This window comes from Anser brachyrhynchus, assembly GCF_964034855.1.
Source record: "Anser brachyrhynchus genome assembly, chromosome: 13".
Lineage (NCBI taxonomy): Eukaryota > Metazoa > Chordata > Aves > Anseriformes > Anatidae > Anser > Anser brachyrhynchus.
Genome location: NC_137708.1, coordinates 21638806 through 21650445, shown reverse-complemented (window position 1 = coordinate 21650445; position 11640 = coordinate 21638806). Strand labels below are relative to the sequence as shown.

Genomic DNA, 11640 nt, shown 5'->3' with positions numbered 1-11640 from the left:
AGTCACATAAGACTTTCTAGGCTAATCTAAAAATAAAAAAGGCGGAAAGAAACAAAACAAAACCCTAAGAGGCGTGTGTCAGACAAAAAAAAAAAAAGTCACTGAAATTCTGCATTGAGGTGCAGGAGAAATGAGAGGCAGCTCCAGTAAAATTTTTTGAGCTGGCCAGCTTTTAAAATTTAAAAATATTTCAAGCATTAGCTCTGACCTGCCCACAGTGAGACAACAGCGGAGTTCAGATTTTACTTCTGATCTAAGAAGCTGCCACAGTGAAAAGTTTCAGTGAAGCAGGGGAAGTCCAGGAGATGGTGAGACTCGCACAGCTAGACCATCATGTTTTACATGAGACAGTGCCTAAGGGTAAGCAGTTCAAAACCTGACTGTTCAAAGCTGATGATGCTTCAGGAGCAGGGCTTCTTCCAACTCCGTGCTCATCTGAATTTTCCTGTCAGTGTTCAGAAAGGGAATTGACAATGAGATGAAGAAAAAACCCTAAAGCTGAGGGATAAAAGGCTAAGAGATAGTTTAATTTGAACCACTGGATGTTTTTGGAGGAGAGAAAAGAACAGTGGATTGTATGTTAAGACTTGAAACAGTCGTAGTGCTATTTACATTTGATGTGACCTCCTGTATAAAAACAACTGAGAGCCTGTATCAGGAGAGAACCCAACTGAAGGGTTTTATAAGGCAGAAAGCCAATCTTTCCCGATTACTCTTTTCTGTTCGTCACTGAACTCTCAGGACAAGCCCAGAAACAATCAGGAACTGGCTCTGCAGCCTTTCAGACCCGAGCGCTCCGTTAGAGGAGCCGCTTCTCCTCCCGGCTGCGCCAGCCCCGTGGCCATGGCCTATCAGCGCTCCGTCAGCGCCACACAAGGGCGGCGGGGCGCGGTGCTTCCCGGGGCGGGAAGCCGGAAAGTGCCGAAGCCGCTCGGGTTGGGAACCGAAGGGTGCCGAGGCCGCTCGGGTCGCAGCCGAAGGAAGCCGAGGGCGCTCGGGCGGAGCGCGGCGGCCGGCGGGGGAGGGCAGCGCGGCGCAGCGCCCCCTGGCGGCGGCGCGGCGGGGGCGGCGCGCGAGCGGAGCCGAGCCTGAGCCCGAGCGCGAGCCCGAGCCCGAGCCCGAGGAGCGGCGGCGGCCGTTCGTGAGGGGAAGGGCGGCCGGAGCGCAGGTAACGCGGACCCTCGCCACCCTCCCCCGTCCCCCGCCGCCCCCCGCTCCCCGCCGCCGCTCCCCCGGGCAGGGCCGGGCCGCTCCGGAGCTGCGGGCCTGGGCCCGGGCCCGCTGCCTGTCAGCGCGGCCCGCCGCCCCCGGGGGCCTCCGGGCGCTGGCTCCGCGTCCAGCCGCGGCCGGGGAGCTCCTCCCGGGGGCTGCCCGGCCCCTCGGGGCGCCCCGCTCCCCCTTTTGCTGCCTCGCCTCCCCGGAACGGCCCTGCAGATGCCCGGGGAGCGGGGCTGTTTCTCTTCCTGGGCAGGGAAGGGAGGTAGCCGCAGCGTTTCCAGCGGCGCCGGGGCAGGTATGCACGGGTCCTGGTGGCCGGGCCCTAAACACGCTGCCGAGCCTCTCCTAAATACTGGTGGAAATATTCCACAACTGAAAACAAACCTCTGTTAACGCTTAGACCCTTTGAGGAACACCCATACGGCATCCTGGTTTTCAAACTTACCCTATTTGCTATTGAATTAGACCAGCAGGTTTTTTCCTCTCTAGGAGATAAGAACAGAGGGTATATTCAGCTCTGCACGTACCTTGCACGGGAGGCAAAGAGACAGATGATTAAAAAAAAAAAAAACAAATTCGCAGAGTGCTGTAGCATTAAGCTTATGCTTAGTATCTCATGCCGAGATTTGGTTTTTCAAAATTATTAAACTGCAAATGTGGGACACTGTCACACCATTAAAGCCATAAATCCGTGGTTTTGCTTATTTGATACCTCTTGCTTTCTCTTCTTAGGAATGGAGGGGGAAAAACTGATCTCTGCAACAGACACGCAGTATTCTAGTGCGCTCCTTCAGTCTTTGAACGAACAACGTGGCCACGGACTTTTTTGTGATGTTACTGTCATCGTGGAGGACCGGAAATTTCGAGCTCACAGAAACATTCTTTCTGCCTCAAGCACATACTTTCACCAGCTTTTCTCGGTGGCAGGGCAAGTGGTTGAACTGAGCTTTGTAAGAGCCGAAATCTTTGCGGAAATACTTAACTATATGTATAGTTCCAAAATAATCTCTGTCCGATCTGACTTACTTGACGAATTGATTAAATCAGGGCAACTGTTGGGCATTAAATTCATAGCCGATCTGTGCATACCACCTTCTGAAGGAAAAAGCACGTCAAACGAGGTCAAAGATGCTGCTTCAGAAACTTCAACGTCTACCCGCACTCAAAAGGATGCTGAAACACAAGTACCTGCAATCAGGCAAGAGGGTGGGGATGTATTGGGGGGGATGCCGGTTATAACTGAATCGTTCTCCTTGCATGGCATATCATATGAGACTGCAAAAATAACAGTGAGCGACTCAGATGATGACGATGATGTCATTTTTTGCTCTGAGATCATTCCTCCAAAAGAATGTACTAAAGATACAAGTGCTGCAACCCACAACCAACCTTGCCCAAATGCAGCTGGAGTTTCTGACCAAAAATCATGCAGCAGTGGTGGCTCCCCACTATTGACTAGCCCCACAGCAACTCAAAAACTCTCTTCCTCTGCTAACCAGCTGCATCCAAACCAAACACAATCAAGTGCGGAATCCCTCATCTCTGGGACACCGCAGCATTTGACACCTGAGATTATTTTGCTAAATCGGCCTCCAGTTAACACACCACCCAGTGTCAGCTCCTCACATCAAACACATGTGACCCCTACGATTAATTTGGTTGAGGAGAACCAGAAGCCATCTAACAACAGTTCCTCAGCTGAAACAGAAACGACTGCTGTTGATGATGTAGAAGAGGTGGTTGAAGATGACGACGATGTCATTAGCTCCTCTAGTCCTGGTTCAGTCAGCAATAGCTCTTTGGTTCAGCAGCCTGCTGCGTCCAAGGCCACAGCCTCTGAAGGATCAGGTGTACAGAAAAAACAGGTTGTTACGTTTTCACAAGAGCCATCTTCTAAGCCTGGAGAATTTAAAATAAAAATCTCAGATGTCCTTACTGGAAACAACAGGGAATTCAGTGCAGGCATTGCACCAAAACATGTGGCAGAAGGGCAGAAAATCATAACATTAGATACAGCCACTGAAATAGAAGGCTTATCCACAGGCTGTAAGGTCTATGCAAACATTGGTGAGGACACCTATGACATAGTCATTCCCGTAAAGGATGATCCCGAGGAAGGAGAAGCCAATCGCAATGAAACGCCCAAAACATCTGGTGATGATTCTCCAGGCAGGAAACGCATGAAAGTTAAGCACGACGACCACTACGAGCTGATAGTGGATGGAAGGGTCTACTACATCTGCATTGTATGTAAGAGATCCTATGTGTGTCTGACGAGTTTACGGAGACATTTTAACGTTCATTCCTGGGAGAAGAAGTATCCGTGCCGATACTGTGATAAGGTTTTCCCTCTCGCAGAATACCGTACAAAGCATGAAATCCACCACACCGGCGAGCGGAGGTACCAGTGCTTGACGTGTGGCAAGTCTTTCATCAACTACCAAATCATGGCCTCACACGTAAGATCGGTCCATAGCCAAGACCCTTCTGGAGACACCAAGCTTTACCGATTGCACCCTTGCAGGTCGTTGCAGATCAGACAGTATGCATACATTACTGATCGTTCAAGCAGTATACCGGTATTAAATGAGAATGGAATTGTTTATCGTGTTGACACAGGAAAAGAGAGCACCGAAGGAACAACATCAAATCCTCCAGCCAAACAAATGACCTGGGATGATATTTTCATTCCGCAGGCAAACGAAGCAATTTTTAAACAAAATCAATCAGAGGGTAGCACTGAATTTGAGTTTGTAATACCAGAATCTTACTGAAATGCATTAAATGCTGGAAAAGGGCTTCAGTGCGGAAACACTGCAGCTGTTTTAAATGAACTGTTAAAATAATTGCAGAACAAATTGTTAAAGTGAAAACAAGTTAACTTGTTCTACCAAGTCATCAAATGGTAGTACTTAGATGGATCGTTAGTAGCTGCAAGCAATTTGTGGAAGCAATTCATCTGAAAGTTTACTTGAATACAGATTACGACATTTCCAAGGAGCTAGCAGTGTTTGCTAGTATGTTAATTTTGATCAAACTGTGGGGATTCGTAACTTGAAAAAGGTACAGTTTATTCTAAAGAACTAGAGATCTAAAGTCATTTGTAAAGTAATCGATGTATTTCCTGTACCCACACTTCTTATGTAAACCCTTTCTTTCATGGTAGCACTTTAATGCTGAACTGTGTTTAAACATTAATCAAGAAAACAGTAAAAATATTCATCATAGTCTCTTGAATGTGGAACCATTTAAAAAATTAATCCCACAACTCATTTTATTTTTTCTGAGCAATGCATTACTGCAAGGGTCCAGAGTTTGGAGTAGTGTATTTTTGAACTAGCATCTTCATTTTGCTTTTATAAGCAATATGAATCATCTGTCTTCATGCAAGTATTCTTGCCAACACGTTAGCCAGTCTGGGCTAACTTGAACAAACTTTATATTTGTGTTTGGCGGTATGGTGAGCAGAGTATTCAGTGTCTGGACCATTATAATTTACTCTTTGTAACAGGGAAAAAAGTCAGTGATCCGTAGCGAGGAAACTTGGAATGCTTAGGAAGATAATTTTGCCCTTTCAAATCTTGAGGAATATTGTTAGGTTTTCTTATTACAGAAGATACCAGTAGTTTGGAATAAAGTGCTGTTTTTTGCTCTTCATGAAGAAAGGTTTCAATCTGGTATATAAAAAAAAAAAAGTAATCCTTATGATATTTTTTTTTTTTTGCTAGCTGAAGGCTTTGAAATTTGCTTCTTAAAACTGAGAAATAACCCAAGTGCTGCGTCAGCTTAGGACTGAGACTGCTGAGGATCTTGTATGTCTATTTGGCTAGATTTTTAAGTGAAACAGGAATTTTTTTTTTTTCCTTCTCCCATTTATAGAAGGAATGTAACCATGTAATAATGATGAACCAACAATCAAAAAATACCCCTCATCCCTCATAGTCCACAGTATAATTCCTCTACAGCTGCCTAGTTGTCATCTGTTTTCAGTTTCAAGTTTATTATATTGCCCTGTTTTTTCTCCTTGCAATTGGTACATTTTTAGACTCAGGAGATGATCCAAGAAGTCCAACCTGAACAGGAAACAGTAGATCTGAGAAATACCATAGTTTAGCATGTCAGATTTAGTGACTTCTTGAATTTCTGTAAATGGTAATACGAAAACTGCACAGAAATTCTAGCAATGACTGACTGAGCAAGATTGTTGTGCGTAGTGCTAGTTAGTTATTGTAACCTTTCATTGCTTAAATTACAGCTAAAAGTTTTTCTTCTCCTGTTTCAAGTAAGCGTCTTGGTCCTACGACTTTCAAAGATTTTAGGCATGTTATGAAGGTTCCAGTTGTATATGAACCTTCCTGACAGAAAGATACTTAACTGGTAAATGGTTCAAATACAACTGGAGCTATAAAAAAGGGTACCAGAAATGCATAACGATGGGAGAAAGAGGAGAATGTTTACTTTCTACGTGTAATACTCAGCACTTCTGTTTTGTAGGCCAAAAATTATATACGTGGTTATTTCCCAGATCATGTTGCAAATGCCTTTGAGTATAACGGAATATGCTTTCAAATGTTACAGGTTGGATGTAGTCTGAGATAGTATTGCAGCAGCCACATGTAATCCTCACAAGGAGTAAGTATTGATTGCCTGACATAGCTGGCTGCGTGCTGTGTAGAAATTTCATGAACTTTTGGTCATAAAAAATGCGATGGTTCTGTAGTTGACATGACACATAGAGAATTAAGGATACACTGCAAAGTGTGCGTTCAGTAATAACAAAAAATAATGGCTATCAATATTTGCTGCTGATATATTTAAACCTTAAATTAAACTGTGCCTACTAAAGGTCTCTCTTTGGAGGAAAACTGGAAAATTAGGGCTTTGTAACTGTATTTTTGCTAGAAGACTCGTGCTTGCATGTGTCTCAGGGTCTTCAGTTTTCCTTGGAAGTGATTTTTGATATCCAAAGTCCAGAGGTCACATAAAGCGTTTTTTAATTTTACTTCCAATATTTATTGATTTGGAAACATGTTAGATCCTCTTTAAACTTTATGGGGTCATGAGCTTTTATATTTAGATTCCTGGCTATTGCACTTATATTTGTTCGTTTGTTTTTAAACATTTAGCTTCCACTTTAACTTAATGAAAAAACTTATGTAAATATTAAGAAATTGGCTTTGGGGTAATGAGCGAAAAAGTTGGAATCTGAAAAAGCATTTATATAAAAATTAACAATTTCAACAGAGTGCTAGCAAACCTCAGTCATTTATACACATATAAAAACATTAACGGATCTGCTGCAAAATGTAATGATGGTGGTTGCATCCTCATTGTATGGTTTCTTTGGAGATTCATCCCATAGCATTCCAGTATATGAATAAAATAAAAAACAAGAAAAAAATCACCTGCTTATTTTGTACTGTTAAGGCATGCAGCTTATAAAAAGATGCAGAAGCTGACAACTATATACATTGAACATTTGAGTTCTACACCTGTTACCTATGAACTGTTCCATGTGAAAAATCAATAATTTTTGCTAGATCTGTAATGTATATACTTGTATAGTCTTTCTTTAACATACTTTTTAAAGTTGTGTTCTACTTTTCATTAATCAATACTTGATATTAGGTCTTTGAGCTTTCTATGTCAAAAAATAAAAAGTTTAATTCCAGAGATGTGTAGCATGTTTCTTTTCGATCACAAATCAGCTTCTGCAATCTAACATGTTCAATGGCTAATAGTTTGTAACATTCTTCTCCAGGTCTATAAGAATAGCAGGAAACTCTCCCTAGAGGTTGTTTTTGTTGTTTTTATTTTTATTTGAGGTTTTCTTTGTTGTTTTTTTTCTGTTTTTCCTTTGATTGAACACTTTCCAAGAAAGCATTTTAGCTGAAACACTCCTCTGCATATTTTTAAGCTGAATTTTGTTATATATGCTTACCCTTCAGACCAGTAGAGTACTCTGTCCAACTACTAATGTGGTTGCAAATGACCTAGAAATCAAGAAAAATATATATAGTGACCAGCACAATGCATTTCAGCTAGCTCAGCGTTAGGTCTTCTATTCTTAACTGGTTATCATATGGAATAGTCAGATTGCTGTGGAACGGTGGCTAACATTGAGAAAATTACTGACTTCAGTTGAGCTTAGCACAGATAAGGGATACAATTCAATGAGTAATATATAAAAATGATAGTTTAGATGTCTTTATCTACTTGGCACAGGTCTTCCACTTACTTCTGTTAACATCAAATAGCAGTTGGCATGATCAGGAAAGAATTAGGCCCAAATACAATAAACACAAAAGTACATGAAACTCTTAACTGGATGGATTATTCACCCATGTTAAGCAGAAGTTCAGCAGCAATGACTTTACAGTGACTGAAATCAACGTGCCCCGTTATGTGGGTAGGGCTGCAAAACTATGATGTGTGGGGACATCTGAGGCTTAACAAAACAGAACTTAATAATAAAACAAATCTCTGCCTACTCCTGGTAGAACCACCCATTTCCCAGTACAGCAAATCCTGTTGTTTTGTGTTTTTGTTTGTTCTTAAATGCATGCTGTTAAACCAAATTCCTCAACTAGCATTAAAGGTGCTTGTGAAACAGGACCATTGCTAAAGCGTAAAATGCAAGTTATAAATGTTTACAAAAATCACACAATTTTATTTAACCTTGGTAAAGTAATAAAAGGGTACATATGAGTCACAATTTTACGTTCGCATAAGAAATAATGAATACAGTGCAGAATGTTGCAGTTACATTAAACAGTTTTACTCAAGCAGAAGGTAGTGGGTAGTTCAACAGAAAAATCCAACTGGTAATTTTTTTTTTTTTTTTTTATAAATGTGACAATGGCCTTATCCTTTTACAGTGAATTTAAAGCAGCAATGTAATTTTTGCTTAAATATTCCTTAGAGTTCCTTAAAAAACAAGAATTTGGATAATTTCCTAAGTTTAGTATATCTGTCAAGTCGAAACCAATGACACCATCATTTCCTTACTGTTTCTCTGCCACTAAGTTGTGCTCCCCTCATGAGTTTTCTTAGTCCTGTCCTATAGTGTCCCCTAGTCCTTCTAGCCCTATTTGGTAGACAGGCACAAATGGTATAGTATGTTTGTTGAAAGTGGGACAGGACTGTTAGCTTCCATTTCAAGGATGCAGCAATAAAAAGTTTTCTGATATTAAATGTATGTATCCTTCAAATTCTAGGTTTGTGGGGAGTTTTATCAGAGGTACTGCCTATTTGGAAATTGCACACGAATCTCTTTAACAATATTTCGTTCACAAAAACGTAATATAAAATGGATGAAGCCCTAGTATGCAAATTTATTTTCAATATGCAAATTTACAGGAGCTGCACTTCAACGATCTCAGTAAAACAAAATGTCACCAGGAAATGTTCTGCATACACTACTGCTTTAAATCCCAAGAGCTGTATTGCTTTCTCCAGCTATTTATTTTTCTTTGTTGCTGGAGAAAAGGTACATGCTTGCTTCTGGATAAAAGGTGTCATCCTTTAACTTACTGATATATTGACTAGAGTTTGACAGTGGAATGATAAGGTTAACACACAGCCGAGCTAAAGGCTTTGCAAATGCATAGTAGTAAAAACAGCATTATAAAGTGTGGGTATACTTTGAAAAGTGAGATCAGGGACTTCAGCATTTGTTTTCCATTTTGACAGTATTTCAATTTGTTTAGCTTAAGAGCAGAGAGATGCTACAGTTTAAATTCTAGCTGTTGTTTTCTTTCCCTAGCATGTATACCACTTCCAGATTCTGCATGCCAGATTTAGCTTTCTGGTACCTTTCTGTCTGCATCAAATTGAAGGTCATGTAGACCACTTAAGAATAGGATCAACAGTTTGGTGCAAAGGAAATCAAATCTTTAGAAAATAAGGAATAAAATGTCAATACCTTTTTTTTTTTTTTTTTTTTTTTACCTCTGAAGCAAGCAGTTGAGAATGCTCAGGTTGAGCAGCTCAGATCTAAAAGCTGTCATCTGAAGTCACTTCCTGGAGTAGAACCACACTTTACAGGACATTATTGTATCACATAACAAAGCTGACCTTCTTTTGTTATGCAGGATGCATGCAAAATCTGTTGGAATCTAAATCAATCAGCACAGTCATCAGCTGAAGATTAAATGAAAGTCACGACAATAATTGTAAATTCCTATCAGCTTCACCCTATATTACATGGTGTTGAATTTTATCCATGTGAGACTTACATCTTGGAGAACTAGTAGTGGAAATTCCTTATGTGCAGCCTGTAATACAGCTACTAAAACGGTGCTTATTCAGGGTGCTGATTCAACCCGTTAAAAAAGTTAAAATTAGAAGCGTAAAAAAAATTCCCAACCAAACAGAAGGCAAAAAAAAAGTTTTCACTGCATTGTTTCAGTGACTTGTGGATAGTTCCTGATGCTCTTTTTAGGAACACAAGGAAGATTTAGGCAGTGCAACCACCCGAACTGTTTGATTTCAGCATTACATATACAGAATTCAGAGACAAACAACTGCATTTCACCTTTTATCTTAAGAAGTAACCCAAAATAAACCAGCTAATAAAGCTTATTAAAGTTTTTCCTGTCAAAAAAGCAATATTCCAGTTGTTCTGCTAGACACATATGAAAATACCCTATGAAGTTATCTCTATTCTTTAGTTTTAGTGTTAAGAGACGCTGTCGTGGCTCCTCACGAGGATTTCCATTACACAGACTGTAATCAACAAGTGACGTGAGCTAGGTTCTGTGGCCCCACAAAATCCCAACAACTGGAGACCAAAGACCAAACAAAACAAGCATCAAGCTGAGCTGTCTGCAAGCACACTCACCTTGAACAGATAGATATTCTTGGGCAACTGTTGGTCCTGGCTACTCTTACTTCGGCTTGGCTCAAGATGGAGTAAGGCAGACCAGAATCTAACATACGTGTCGTGACACTTTATTAAAAACCAATGACTATATGAACCTCACTGGAAAATGAGGAGGCTGGAATTTAGGTCCCCTGCTACTCACCACCACTGCAAAACATCCGCAGTATATCCCGTTCCTCACACCCCACTGATAAACCTCTGAAATAAGTTTTGCATGAAATAACAGTCTGATCAACTAGTCATATTTGCAGTTATCTTCTGTTTCTATCCTCCTGCTACCTCCCACAGTAAAATATAAATACAAAATGTTCACAATTATTTCAATGGCAAGTATTTCTTCTCTCCCACATTCTTTATGGCGTATAAGGTGGTGGCTTTTCAAAAGGTGGAAAATACGGCGGGGAGTAACGAGGCGGTGCATTGGAAGACCACATATAGCTGGGAGAAGGTGACACTGACTGGGGGTCGTCGGAGAGGCCAGAAGGAGTGGAGGCTGGAAACACGCTGGAATGCTGCAGGAAAAAAGCGAGAAAGCTGTAACATTTCTAAATAAAGGACAATGGTAAAATAAGATTTCATTACCGAGCAGTGTAAGATTAATATTTCAAGACTCAACTCTGCAAAGCATGTGTACACACAAGTAAGCATTCAAATAACTCGTTGCACTCAAGGAGGCATTTAAGAATTTCTCTCTCATCACTTCTGCTGCGTACCTGCTTGCGTTTCACATAGCCTGGCCAACTGAAAACTGATTAATCTCTTTCACATCTTGGGTTTCATACATCAGTGAGTGGCAACAAAGAGGCTAGAGATCATTTCTTCTTGTACTACTTTTATCACTAATTAAAAAAGAAAAAAGCAACCAAAAGAAAAACAATGGCAATAAGATAGTGAAATCCTTCAGTAAGTACAAAGCTTCAAAAGGTTTTACACAGAAAATTTGTGCGTGCCTGAAAATTAACTTCTGCTCTCCAAAATACCTTTGTTATCAAAAATACCTTAAGCCTAAAGTCATATGACGTTGGCACTGTGAGAGACCTGTGAACATGCTGCGTTCTGTCCACAAATAGGCCAGACAAATTAACTCTGAATAGGTAATGAAATACTGTCACTTACACCGGCTCCTGGGCCACCAATACACTGGTATCTTTATCCCTGGCAATCATATTCCCAAGCTGCACCTTGTGTTACCATTTGGCCACCTGGCCCATCCTAAGGAGGCACTCGTAGGGCAGCCTGGGGAAGGGACAGGGTCATGCTATCAGCACACTGCGTTTCTGAAAAGTGTTCCTGCTTTGGCACTGAGCAGCAAGCACCCTCAGGCTGGCTCATCCCATGGGCTGCGGGCAGGCACTGCTCACCCAGAGCCAGCATGACAAAAGGTGTGCCAGGAGAGGATTTGTATGGCACTGCTGAGGGATCAGCACTGGAGCAGGGCACTCACACCCTGCAAGACTGAGCTGCAGACAACGTTCAAGGTCAGATTTTATCCTGGTCGGGGCAAGGATGACTGACTGTGGAGATAGTAAATTGTTTTC

The 11640-nt window shown here is 41.5% G+C and overlaps 2 protein-coding genes across 9 annotated transcripts in view; one reads left to right on the top strand and one right to left on the bottom strand.

Annotated features, from left to right (window-relative positions):
* The first annotated feature begins 1015 nt into the window (after positions 1-1015).
* ZBTB33 (zinc finger and BTB domain containing 33) lies at positions 1016-6889 on the top strand. The gene is made up of 2 exons (XM_080553793.1): positions 1016-1168; positions 1951-6889. The coding sequence occupies exon 2, from the start codon at positions 1953-1955 to the stop codon at positions 3990-3992; it is 2040 nt and encodes a 679-aa protein (XP_080409919.1). The 5' UTR covers positions 1016-1168; positions 1951-1952; the 3' UTR covers positions 3993-6889.
* A 974-nt stretch (positions 6890-7863) lies between these two features.
* The window catches only part of TMEM255A (transmembrane protein 255A), a 33562-nt gene continuing 29785 nt past the window's right edge, over positions 7864-11640 (bottom strand). For all 8 annotated transcript variants that reach the window (XM_080553796.1, XM_080553798.1, XM_080553800.1 and 5 more), the window contains one exon: positions 7864-10614. In XM_080553796.1, coding sequence (XP_080409922.1) covers positions 10456-10614 — 159 coding nt within the window. In that variant the 3' untranslated portion in view covers positions 7864-10455. The remainder of the gene's footprint in view (positions 10615-11640) is intronic.

Coding starts and splice junctions, on each gene's coding strand:
- ZBTB33 (XM_080553793.1), top strand. CDS start 1,953: ATGGAGGGGGAAAAACTGATCTCTGCAACAGACACGCAGTATTCTAGT.